Genomic DNA, 14,391 nt, shown 5'->3' with positions numbered 1-14,391 from the left:
ATTCTAGGTCTTTTATGGTTCCAAATAAATTTTAGGAATGACTTCTCTAGCTCTGTGAGGTATGTTGGTCGTGGTCTGATAGGGATTGCATTAAATCTGTACAGCAATTTTGGGAGGATGGCCATCTTCACAATGTTGGTTATTCCTATCCAGGAGCATGGAATATCTTTCCATTTTCTGAAATCCTCTATGATCTCTTTTTTAAGAGTACTGTAATTTTCCTTGAAAAGTCCTTTGACTTTTTTTGTTAGGTTAATTCCAAGGTATTTCATTTTCCTTGGTGCTATTGTAAAAGATATTGTTTCTATAATTTTCCTTTCAGTGTGTTTGTCATCTGGGTAGAGGAATGCTACTGAATTTTGGGTATTGATTTTATAACCTGCTATGATACTGAATTTCTGTATTAATTCTAGTAGCTTCTTGGTGGAGTTTTTTGGGTCTTCAAAGTAAAGTATCATGTCATCTGCAAATAATGATAATTTAAGGTCTTCTTTACCCATTCCTATTCCTTTTATTTCTTTCTCTTATCTAATGGCTGTTGCTAATGATTCCAGAACTATATTGAATAGGAGTGGTGATAGAGGACATCCTTTTCTTGTACCAGATCTAACAGTAAAAGATTTAGAAATTCTTACAGAAAGAACAGAAAATCTTAAAATGATGCTAGAAAAAATGGCAGGTCAAATTTTGATGTTCACAACTAAGGTATTTGTGATTATTTTTTATAATCATAAAATAGGGAGGAAGTTTAATTATCTGAGTTTGCAGATGAAATAGTCATATATATAAACATATATATATATATATATATATCAGAAGGATTGTAACAAAAATTATTCTAACTAATAAAGTCAGTAACATTTCTATACACTAACAATAGATTCCTAAAGGAAAGCAAGAAAATGTCACAATTAAAGTAACATAAAAATTGTGCTTAAAATAAATTTATTAAGGAATTTATAAATATATTGAACAGTATAAACATTGATAACATAAATTGAAAGGATAAAAATAAATATAAAGATATCCTATGATCACAGATTAAGATAAAATACTGTTAAAATTCTGTACTACCCAAAGTTATCTTCTAATTGAATGCAATTCTTATATAAAATTTCAGTGATAATTTGGGAGTAATAAAATTTTATGTGGAATCAGTAAAGATATACAGCAAAGTATTGAGCAAAAACAAACAAACATAAAACAAAGTTAGAGTGATGCTACTACCTGACTTCAAAGCTCTAGTAATTTAAATAATGTATCACTAGGATCAAAACAGATACATAGAAAAAAAGACAGGAAAGAAAGCCCAGAAGTGAATCACACATATTGTTAATTGTTAACTGTTCTTCACAATAGATTCCAAGAGTACACAACAGGGAAAGAAAGTCTATTCAATAAATGGTGGTGGGGAAAAAAAAAGCAACTGGATTCCAACATGAAGAAGAATGAAGTCACATCCTTATATTACACTTTATAAATATCAACTAAAACATTAAATATTTAAATATAGATCTAAAAGTATAAAACAACCAGAAGAAAACAGTGGTAAGTAGGTTTGTTGATGTAAGTCTTTTCAAAGATTTTTTAGATGGGAACAAAAAGACCAGTCAGGTGAAAGCAAAGAAATGGGATTCTGCTCAGAAAAAGAAGCAATGGAATGAATAGGCAGTTTATAACCATGATTTGAGTCTTCAAAAGTTTCTAAATCTATAGAGTATTTGGGTTAAGGGGAGTGAAGTAATTCTTCAAGAGGTTTCACAGCTTTGGAAAAAAGACATGGAAAGATATAAGCAAACTGTCTATGATATTCTTATCAGTGCAATAAAAAAAACAATCACAGAGCTATACATTTTCCTTGTCTTTCTATACTATCTTTTTTACTATATTAATTTTCATTTTTATCATATTATATCCACATATTTAAATGTAAACGTAATTGTACAGATCCATTGTGAATGTTTGAATCCCACTCTACATTTTGTTAAAAATTCAGTTTGGGATAGTATGGGGCTGTGATACTGCGAAATTAGTATATTTAAATGCCCAGGGCATCACAAAGCCATTCTGTAGTACTCTTACCAAGGTTTTTTTATTTCTAGGAAGTTCTAAAAGGTAATTTCTGTAACCAGGTACAGAAATTCTACCTTTGTCCCTCACACCTCAGCCTTACACCATAGCCATGATCTCCTGTAACAACTTGAGCTATTCCTGCTCCACTGATATTTATATTTTTAGATATTGTTTTGGAATGAATCAATAGTTATATCATTGTGATACCTGAATTTTGTTCATTAAACAGAGTGTTAAATTTTATACTATGATTTTGTTTCCTTTATTGAATAATATGATTCATGAAGTTTTCTTGTTCGATTTTTCATGTTTTTCCTCAATTCTTTCCACATGCCTCAGCAGAATGGTCAAATATTTTATTTTCCAAAAGTTGAAACACTTCAGAATGTATTTCTTTTTTTCTTACTTCTTCATTTTTATTTTTATTTTTTCCATAATTTTATTGAGAAACAAATAGCAATGAGACAGTTCAATTCTATACTATCTTATTAGCCAAGTGTGGTGCACTATGCATGGCCTTCTTTGGTATGGGCGAAACGCATTGCTCCAAATGTGGCCTACATGGATGGTGTCAACTCTGTAGATCTATTAACAGATTTGATAGTAATATTGAACAGTTTTCATGTCATTATAAGTAGGTTTATATAATACAAATAGGGAAAGTTTAGAACGAATTAGCCATTTAAAACTCAATGATAGGCCAACAGAAAGAACCCTGAACTTGTCTTAGTTTTCAAACTATGAAATTATGAGCAGACACTCATGACTAATTAATACTTTCTCATACACATTGCATATGGATATCTGTAAATAAAGAGAGGGAAAGGGAGAAAGAGCATGAGAATTGTAATTTCTGAGGCTCTAATCATACCTCCTGTACACAAACAATTGTCCATAATCCCAAGGAAAGTGCAACATAGTATTTTCAGTGTCATATGTGCTCACCTTTGCACCCAGCTCATTATAATGTAACTTCAGAGCTGTGACTCTCTCATCAAGCTCTTTGGGGTTTTCGGTCTGCTTTTTCTGTACAATTTGACGTCCTGTTTTTATCACCATTTCCACTTCAGACTTCACTTCACTCAGACTTTTATACAAATTCTAAGTTAAAATACAAAACAAAACACAGTATATTATAACAAGCTGTAGTGTTAAATTAATTAGACTAAAGAACAAAATACACATCATGCAAATTACACAGGTCTGTGGGGCTATGTACAAGAGAAATATTACATTAAAAGAAGATGCAAATGCTAGATATTTATAATAGCTTCAAAATACTGTTCCAATAAATCTGGTACCATGGAAGAGCAATTAAGGTGATTCCTGAAGGCAGGACCAGCCCAGCATAGGTGCTGGGATCCAACTGTGGTCACTGCACTTGCGTAAGCTTGCCTAAGAAGGTACTTTTGTCTGCTGAGCGACCTCACTGGGCCCACACATACCAGATTTTACTAGGCCATTGGAAATGCAGTGATAGGGAGGTTAGGCATGTTTACTGTTGTCTCACAGCATTTATACTTTAGTTGGATGAAATATCTAAATTGTCATATCACACCTTTAATATACGTTCTATCCGATATTAGGAAATGAGTAAGTTTAAATATTTATTTATTAATTTATGTATTTATTGTGGTACTAGGGATTGAACTCTGGACCTTGCACTCACCAGGCAAGTGCTTATTCTACTGAGCTATCTGCCCGACCCCCATATATATTTTGGTTTAGACAAAAGTATTTTAATATGCTTATCAAAACATGTGAATATTAATTAAATTACATGTTTATTGGAATCACAAGGGACATATGTGCTGATTCAGAGTGGGTTGCTATATCAAAGACTTTTGTTGCAAATGTCATAACTTGGGAATGCAACTATATTACCTATTATACCTCCAATGACACTGGAAGTCATAATTTTGTTTTGTAGCTATTCTACTGCCAAGATGTATATTTTATACATGCATATGTAAATGTATTAATCTAACTATGTAGATGTGTATATGTCTACATATAATTGTTTATATTGTATATTGCTACTTTTACTTATTCAGTAAGAAAACTGAAAACTAACAACTTATTACTATTGAGAAATAGGTAATTGTCTTTTAAAATTAGGACAAAATCTGGATTGGTTTTCTCATTTCAATTTAAAATAAAAGTCCATAGCAAAACAATTTTGGAAAGTCTGAGCAATTTGCCTATTAACAAAGGTTATAGGTATAACCTACTGCCCTCTTAATCCTCTTTTTGACGAATAATGTTATTTCTTTATTAATGTTGTGACTTCTCGGAGCTTTTCAAATGATTTTAGTATCTTTTTTCTGTATTTTAGGGAAGGGTATACAGGGTGTTCAGGGTCTTACTGCTAGATCGGACTCGTAATGATTCTCCTGTTCACAGCCTCCCAAGTGCTGGGGTTGCAGGTACATCACCATGCACAGTCTCAATTGCCAACTCAGCGTGCTCCAGGGGCAGGGCCGGTATGGCAGGCCTGGAGATTGAACCCCCAGCCCCTGCGCCTGCTTGCAGGTGCTTTAATTCGCTGAGCTATTCGGTCAGCCCTTCATATATTTTATTTATATCATAGAAAATGTAACTCATATATGAGTATTTAGAAACACTGTAACCTTTCATTGTTTTTTGGCAATCAATTATGTGAATTCTGGAATCAGATTAAAAATGATTACTCTTTAAATGTAAAAAAAAAATTCTTACTGATTTACCTTGATTATGAAAGTTCACTGATGGTACTATTAGCCATTACAGTTGTCCTAGTCAATAGACCAAAATATATTTATAACCACAAAGGAGAAATAATCCTTTTAGTTATGCTCAAGTTAGTAAGATATCTATATCTATATCTCTGTCTCTATCTCTATCTCTATCTCTATCTCTATCTCTATCTATATATATATATATATATATATATTTAGTACAGGGTTTACTAGGTCTCACTACACAGATCAGACTTGTAGTGATCCTTCTTTTTTAGCTTCCCAAGTTCTGGGATTACACTCATGTGCCACCATGCCATCTCAATCAGGGCCGGCAGGGCAGGCCTGGCTTTGAGCTGCTGCCCCTTGTGTCTGCCTAAGCAGGTGCTTTAATCTCCTGAGCTATCTGGCTGGCCCAGTTATACTTGTTTAAATGGACAAAATTCTCTTGAAGGCAAGGTTATTATTACCATATATATCATAAAGCATATTAAGTACAAAAATGTACAAAAGTTGTAAAGCAAAGACAATCAAGAAAAGAGTATTTGGATTGGTCCTAATATTTAAACTAGAAGCATAAACTATGTACCAGCGCCTCTAGCTGTTTCCTTAGTATTAATACACATAGAGTTGTTTACAGCTTATATTTACTCTTATTAAATTTTATGAGGTAATTTTAAATATTTGCTCCTAGAAGAGAATCAACAGCTCTCACTTAGCAAATACTAATCTCTATAATAGTGTAATTGGGTGATTTTATTTTCAATTAGTTTGAACATTTTAAAATTTTTCCCATGCTTTCCTACACTTTCTTGACTAAAATATCCTTATGTTCACATATATCAATATATTATTATATTAAAGGTGGTTCTTTAAGGAATAAGGATACTTAAAGAAATTCTACCACTAAAATATAGTCTAAATGATCAATACATGCTATTGTATAAGATTAATTCATATTTTTCACAAATGACTATATGCATTTATTTTAAAGTATTGGTCAAAAGAAAGCTTTTCCTGCTATGCATAGTTATGTGAGTGAACTCTGAAAGGATTTTTTTCATTTATACTGTGTGATAGGTACAGAAGCACCAATTAAAACACCAAGTACTAAATCAATAAACTTCTTCTCTTTGGTTTTATTAGCATTCAGGCTTTTTATTTCATGTGAATGTATAACATGATTGTCCCTAATACACACTGAGTTTCAATAGCACTTATATTATTCCAGCAGATACTCTCACACTTCAGCTTTTAAACTGTCAGAGGATCATCTAACTTGGTGAATTTTTAATAACTGTAGTATAGGACACTGCTGGCAAATCCCAAAAACTAATGGGATTGTACTCCAGGTGAAATGTCTTTCTCCTTGCCCTTTAATTCTGTCTGTGTTGTCTGATAGTATTTCAGCAATGAAGAATGAAAAGATGTTAGTATTTACAATTAAGAGCACCTACTATTTAATCTTGTTTTGTCCCTCAAAGTTGTTTGTCTTTATACTTTCTCAGGTAACCTTGAGAATTAGAGATTACTTTTATACATCACTTAACATACATGCCAAAATCACTATTTCTGAAATGCTTATGGCTATATGACAGCTACCACTATGGTTGTTCTTTATAGATTAATACACTTTATTCAAGATTTTCATATAAATTGGGTTCAAACTACCATTAGAATAAACCAAGGATATCGATTTTGTATCTTACACAGTCTTTAGCAGAATTAAAATTCAAAAAGGGCATTTTTAGACAGGCTCCACTCTATAGTTCAGGCTGGTCTTAGTTCACTATGTAGCCCAGGCTGGCCTGAAACTTGCAACAACCTTTCTGCCTTGGTTTACTGATGGCTGAGATTACAGTTGTGTGCCATAATACATCCAGCCAAAAAGAGTATTTTTAGAATAAGTCTTAAATGGCTATTATTTTTGTAAAAGTTCTTGTCTCTCAACATTGGGCTCCATTTTGTGATTAATCTTAAATCTACAGAGTTATTTAAAATAACTTTCTATTATAAAAGAATATCATCAACTCTTTCCTAATAAGGAAATTCAAAGGGAAGCTGAACATTTGTCATAAGAAATACATACCACACAATGATTTAACTGTGACTGTACTACTTCCTGTTCAATACTCTTGGTTTCCAGCGCAGGCAACTGCACCTTTACTTCGTCCAAAATCCTCTTACTTTCCTCTAGACGCTGCTCAAAGTTAGCTGGTTTCTGGAATAGTCGAAATTTCAAGGAAACATCTTGCAGTTTTTTCTGTAAAGGTAATGTAAGGATATGTCAGGTTAATTTTGTCTTTTAGAACATACCGAATACTATTTGGTTCATAGATTTTCCTTTATTTCTGGTATTATACAGGAATAAAGTTTTAAAAAGGCAACTGCTTTGCCTGATCTTCCCACACAAAACATATACACTTTTGGGAGAGGAATTCATTAATATTTCTTCATCTGATAGTCAATAAACTGTTATCAATTAACCTATTTTATCCTTAAAATATACATAGTAAAAATGCTCCTAGTGATAGGTATCATTGTGAATAGTGCTATCAATCTCAATTTTGCTAATCACATGGCCAAATATGAATTTGTTTTTATGTGTGAATAAATCAAGCTACAGAGTTTGTTCATTAATAAAGCTACAGAATTTATGTCAATAAAACATACCTGTGCAACATCAATTTGAGATAGAACTCTTTGAGCAGCATCCCTCCCCTGGTTATGTTTCTTCATTTCTTCTAAGCTGATCTCATGACTCGTCAAATCTGATTGGATTTTCTGTTGGGAGGACAGCATCATTAGTTAGGATTCTCTGCAAGCTATTGCAAAGGACAACTCATTTTTGAAGAAGATGGAATGTAACATTTCTCCTAAATCATTATTACAATATAGCCTTTTCAAAAGTAACAATTGCATTTTTTCCTACCATAAATTATGAAAAATGCAATGATTCACTTCTCTCCCAATGGGATTAGTATGAAGAGGAAATGATCATTCAGATTCAATGATGATAATCAAGCTTTCAGAGAGCTCTGTGAGGGACAAGATACAAAGAAAACTTGCAAGCTGATAATGTTCCTCATTAGCACTCCTTATTCAGTCATTTTGCGCCATATTTCAGTTACTTTAAGGAACACTAGAGATCTAACAAAGGAAAGTAAAACATCTCAGCTGGCATTGTCTTTGGTCTGATACTAATTTTTGAAATTTCAGTAATACAGATATTTTTAAATTTTTTATACCCAATAAGGGCTTTTTGATCAAATTTTAGTCTATAGTATATTCTTCTTTAACTTATGAATTTTGAGTTACAATCTATATCAAATCCTGTACAATTAACATAACAATAAAATAATTCATTTCTTGCCATCAGTTTCAGCAACAATCAATGAGTAGTGAAATTATTTTAATGTAAAATTAAGTTGTTGTCAAATAAATTAGATAAGAAACTATAAACTTCTACCACCGTTCTATGTACAGTTATTTTACAAAACATTTTGTATGATATTAGTAAACATTAATTTGTAGCAAATTGAATCAATTCTACTACAAATTATTGGAAGACAATGTGAGGTTTTTAATTTTTACTTATTTATTTATTTTAACTTGATTTGTTAAAACAGCTACCAAAAAGAACTATGGTCCTGGACTGAAAAACAAGAATTATTCCAAGAAATTAGGCTCAGTGGAGGAAGCATCCTTGAGGATGTAAACAGTCTTTACAACAGATTAATATTATTCCATAGAATACCTATTCTTACAGTTATAAAGGAAAATTGATTATGAATTAAGTAATACAAATCTCGCTTTTCATAAGAGAGAGGAAAGACTAATGCAAATACATATATTTTAACTATATGCAATATAGTCATTGAATAACTACATTGCATAAAAATAATGTCATATACTATTCTTATGGATTCTTATAATCTGATGGTTAGAAAACCATCTAAGTGCACAATGATATTTACACAGCAAGAAATAGTACAGAAACTATAAAATTTAATTGGAGTATGTGGCTGAAGTAACTCTTATGCAGGGGAGTTAATAGATGTCACAGCAGAAGGGATCTTAAACTACAACTCAGAATAACTAACAAGCATAGTGGGCCTGGGAGATGGCTCAGTAGAATAAACTCTGCCCTGGCAAGCTCAAGGGCCTGAGTTCAATCTCCAGTTCTACAAAAAACAAAAACGAAAAAACAAAAATCAAATCAAAACAAAACAAACCAACAAACAAAAAACAAGCTTAGTAAGGATAGCAGATGCTGTCAGGTTTTTTTTTTATTTTTATTTTTAATTTTAGGGTGTTCAGGGTCTCACTACTCAATTAGACTCATAGTGACCCATCTGTCTACAGCCTCCCAAGAGCTGGAATTACAGGCACGTGCCACGACGTCCAGTCTCAGTTGCCCTCTCAGAGTGCCCCGGGGGTGGGGTTGGGATGGCAGGCCACAGGGATTGAATCCCTGGGCCCTGAGCCTGCTTGCAGGCACTTTAATTCACTGAGCTATTTGGCCGGCCCTGTCAGGGTTTTTTGGTCAAGAGCTTCAGCTGGAAAATTCTCAACTCCTTCAAAAAGGTAATCAAATAACAACCATGTCTGTGCCATAGAATTCTGGCCACCATCCAGTCATATATAATTAGAGCACAGAGAATACACATGCCCAAATGTAGAAGATCCACTGTCAGAAATTTAGAATGGACAAGCCAAACTTTGGCAATGCCTAAAATACATCATATACACTGTACAACTGTGCTCATGCAGGTTCTAATCTGTGGTGTGAATTAAGAAACAAAAGATAGCCCATGAGCAGCAAGAGCAAAAAGAACTAGAAGCATAGAAAGATAGTAAAATGACAGTCTGAATTAGATGAGTTTCCCGAAGATGGCTGTAAGGACAGCACCATACCACGTTCTCCCTTACCACTGCTCATTAAGAGCTGATATTTACTATTCTTTTTCTCTCCTTTAAATTTGACCTGCTCTTTTGAATGACTTGAGCTATAGAACACAGGGCAAATAAGGCTCTTGCAGGTACAGCAAAAGTCTTTATTTGGCTTGACAGCTTCTGTATGAGTTTCTTTGGAACATTCACACTTAGGACGCTCCTGCCTAGAATCCACCCAATACAACATGTTCTGAAAAGCAGACATGGCATGGAGAGACCATAGATTAATGCTTCAGTGAATCGGTGCCTCGTCAACTACCACCTGTTAGTAATGTGAGTGAGACATTTTGGACATAGAGTCCTATTGAGCTTTAAGTCTATAGGACCAGCCAACAATTGACTATAGATATATTAGAGAACTTCACAGGGAGGAACATTGACTTGAGTGTTTTCAAGCCTCAAAACCATGATAAATAATGCTACTCAGGCATTAGTCCTTTTCTGAGTAAAAATGTTATTGTTTACTATAACTTCCTTGAGACATCCTTATGTGTTTATGACAAATTTTCAGACCCTAGTTTTGCTTTTTGTTTTTCCATCAGTTAGATGTTAAATTTTACATCTATGTAGCACTTCTAAAATAATATACTGGATGAGAAAGGCATCATATTTTCTTAAAAATCTCTTTTAGGGGAGAGTAATATGTGCTAACAGGACACCGAATGGTATAAACAGATTGGCACAATCCTAGCTGAAAATATACTTAGAACGTAATATTTAAACATAAAATACATTCTTAAAGATGTCCTATATTATAATTTAAAAATGAAGAACTTTTAAAATGTGAGGCTATTAGAGCTGATAATTTTATCTTAATCGTAAGATACAAAATCAACATACAAAAAACAAACATTCTTAATTACCACTGACAAACATGCTAAGAAGGAAACCATATAAGCAGTACTTGTTATAATAGCTATAAAAAAACATAACTGCTAATACATTTAACCAACAAAGTAAAAGACCGATACAATGAATATTATATAACATTCATGAAAGAAAAATTGAAGAAGACACAAAATGTAGAAAAATTTCCCATATTTCTGGATGGCAAGGAGGTTAAAATATACATAGTACATAGAGAAATTTACATACTCAATGTAATGCTTATCAACATACCATTGCTTTACTAAATGTAATTAGAAACAACTCTTAAAATTTTCATGGAAACAACAAATTTGAAATAGTCAAATATTCTTAAGCAAAAAGAACAATGCTAAATTCATCATAACTTTGACTTTAAGGTATACTATAGAGCTATATTAACCTATTTAAGCCATGCGATTCTCATGAAAGCGGTGAAAAATATATGTTGAAAAAAGAGTAGCTATTTCTGAAAACTTTCTTGAGAAAATTGAATATCCAAATGCAGATGACAGAAACTTGACCCCATCTATCATCCAATACAAAAATCACTTCATGAATGGATAAAAGAGTTAAATGTAACACATAAAACTACTAAAACTAAAAATACAGGAAAAATTTCAAGATAATCATGTTAACATTGATTTTGGGGGTATGATCTCAAAAGCACACAAGATCAAAACTAGGTTAATAGGGTTGCATCAAACTAAAAACCTTCTGCATAGTGAAGGAGACAATAAGTGAAATGAAGGAACAACCTACAGAATGACATTATTCAACTAATAATTTAACAAAGGATCAATATCTAGAATATAAAAGAACTAAAACAGTAATCCAATTAAAATAAAAAATGATTTGAATAGATATTTTTCAAAAAAATGAAATGCAATGGGCCAATAAACATATGACAAAATATTCAATGTTGTTATCCATCTGGGGAATGAAAAGCAAACTTCCAATAGCTTATTGTCTCATATTAGATAGGTTGACTATTATCCAAAAAAAAAATAGGAAATGTTGGCAAGAATGTAGAGAAAAATAACTCATACACTTCAGCAAAAGTATAAACCAGACAACCATTATGGAGAACAATATGAATATTTCTCAGAAAACCCAAAGTGGATCCACAGTATGATCCACCTATTCTACATCTAGGGATATAGCCAAATAAAAAGAAATCAGTATACTAAAGAGACACTTCCAGGCTTGTGAGATAGCTCAGTGGCATAAGTACCTACCCGGTAGGTGCAAGGTCCTGAGTTTGATCCCTGGTACCAAAGAGATACTTCCAGAAATATTTCTTATTGTGGCACTATTCACATTAGCTAATATACAGAATCACACTAGGGGCCCAACAACAGGTGAGCAAAAAAATGTGGTTGTAAACACAATGGGGTATATTTTTCAGCCATAAAGATGAACAAAGTCCTGTGATTTGCAACCAAACAGGACTGGAACTGAAATTAATATATTAGATTAAGTAATAATAAACCATAAACAAACAAATATTCCATATGTCCTTCCATATGTGGAAGCTAGACAATTTTTACCTGAATATGAGATATTGATTACTACACCTTTGGAACTATAGGGAGTTAGGGAGTAGAAGAGAGACAAACAAAGGTTGGAGTTGATCAATGAATACTGTAGGCATGTTTTAAAATATTACATTGAGTTAAGATCTACACCTAATACATGCTAATAAAAACAATTTACTAACAGTAAAACATTATCAGAATTTCAGATAGTAACTTTACTTCTAATATTTAAATCAATCAAAGGAATTTATAGTCAGAACAGTAAATATATATGTAATACTTTAAAATTAGCTTATATTTTATTAACCATGAAGGATTACATGTGTATGTGTATATAGAGAGAAGAGATTATTATGATTATGAGGATTATTATGGATCTGTTTTTTTTTTTTTTTGGTGGAACTGGAGATTGAACTCACACCCTTGCACTTGCCAGGGAAGCGCTTACTCCACTGAGCCATCTCCCCAGCCCCATATGGTTCTGAAAAGGCAAGAAGTTGAATGATTCTAACATGATGTTCTTGGGTGATGGGATCATCTCAAGAGAAATCAGTATGCGAATCTCAGCTCTGACTCCTAGGTCCTCTTGACCAAAATGCAGAACTATTCTGAGCCTCAGTTTCCTCATCTCTGAGAATGATTAGGACAAACAATCAAGGAGGCTTTATCACAGTATCTAGGCAGCATATTGGAAATTTCTTATAAATTACATATATAAAAGATCAGATGCAATGGTTTATGTAAAAATATTTGTTCACGTTGCTTGCACATATTTTACTCATAAATTGTCAGTGATGTGACATATATTCTTATAAGAAGGAGATATTTGGTATCTGTTGACAGTGACAATGGAGAGATTACAGGAAGAGTTAAAAAAATGTGACCAGAGTTAAGCACCTATTGTGAACCTTAACAGTGCTCATCTGTACTTTTTAAAGTCATCATATCCCCTCACTAACCAAAGCATAGTAGAGAAGAAAACCAAATATGCATTTAGTCCTTTAGCTTTTTTATTCCATAAGATAAAAGCACAGAAGAAAGCATCACTAAGAAGACATTTTGTGAGCTTATGTACCAGTAATCAACTTAACATAAGCATGTATGATCTTTGTTAACAAATGAAACTATAAATGTTGCCATGCCAAAGGAAACATCGCAAGTAGTAAAATCATGAGCTTCAAAAAATTATACTATGTCTTAAATTAAAATTTAAAAATAAAATACTTTCCAGATGGATATTTGTGACACAAAATTGAAATATTATGGTATTTGTATACTGATAGCATTTAGTTAATTCAGTTAACAAATTCTTCAACTTGTACTACTCAGTTTCACACAGTGAGAAGAGTACTGTGTATGTATTTCTAAATAATTTTATTTGGGGAGGGAGACTATAGAGATATAAGCAAATTACAAGGCATATACCTATGGTACAAGCTTTGCCAAGAAGGGTAATATTAGTTTCTGCTATATTGTGGTAACATTTTAAGAAACTGGCATAATTTAAATTGCATATGACTTTGAAAAGATTTTAGTGAGGATGGAAAATAAGAAAATAAAATATCATTTCAGGATGTTAGAAGCATATTAGCAAAGATTGGATTTGGGCCATGCAGTGTGTATCCTTACTTTTATAGAACAAATGACCAAATGTGTGAAAAATAATTATTACTACTTTAAGAAGGAATTAACACAAGGCTATTAAACCTTAGGTTGCATGGCCTCTCATTTGCAAAAGATTGTTTCATAGACAAGCACAAACATTCTTCTTTTCATATTATGTTTTATTAAAGACTACCCTATAAAATTTTAGATGCTTGGCATTACAAAACAAAGATAATACAAATAATATTGGAGATATGAGTATTCTAGTGACAAATTCCATAATCTCCCAAAAGAGTCATACTATTGTCATGACTCATAAAAATGAAAACAATATAAACTTATGAACACTGAATCAAAAAGTTATAATCTGTTACCAGTGGATTGGAAGGAGAAGTAAAATGTAAGAATAAGACTGCACAACTTGTACACAGCAAGAAACATTGGAGGGAATTTAAAATGTTCATATTTATATCAAGTAGTTAGACTGTTGAAAAACTCATTTCTATATTCTTTTTTTTTCTACAGTTTTATTGATAAACATATAGCAATGATACAGTTTCAAATCAAATCGGAAGTACAGTTTCAACAAATAATACACTGCATATATTCTTCTTAGTGGTTAATTGCTGTACAAGATG

General features: G+C 32.4%; 1 protein-coding gene across 3 annotated transcripts in view; it reads right to left on the bottom strand.

The window, feature by feature from the left end:
• Positions 1 to 14,391, bottom strand: part of Dmd (dystrophin) — a 1,613,500-nt gene that overhangs the window by 1,458,448 nt on the left and 140,661 nt on the right. For all 3 annotated transcript variants that reach the window (XM_023715436.1, XM_023715435.1, XM_023715434.1), the window contains exons 12-14: positions 7,464 to 7,574; positions 6,880 to 7,053; positions 3,019 to 3,174 (exon numbers count right to left, since the gene is read on the bottom strand). In XM_023715436.1, the coding sequence (XP_023571204.1) occupies positions 3,019 to 3,174; positions 6,880 to 7,053; positions 7,464 to 7,574 (441 nt within the window). The remainder of the gene's footprint in view (positions 1 to 3,018; positions 3,175 to 6,879; positions 7,054 to 7,463; positions 7,575 to 14,391) is intronic.

This window comes from Octodon degus, unplaced genomic scaffold (assembly GCF_000260255.1).
Source record: "Octodon degus isolate 3935 unplaced genomic scaffold, OctDeg1.0 scaffold00041, whole genome shotgun sequence".
Classification (NCBI taxonomy): domain Eukaryota; kingdom Metazoa; phylum Chordata; class Mammalia; order Rodentia; family Octodontidae; genus Octodon; species Octodon degus.
Note: the sequence above shows the minus strand (reverse complement) of the source record. Positions and strands in the feature narration are given on the sequence as shown.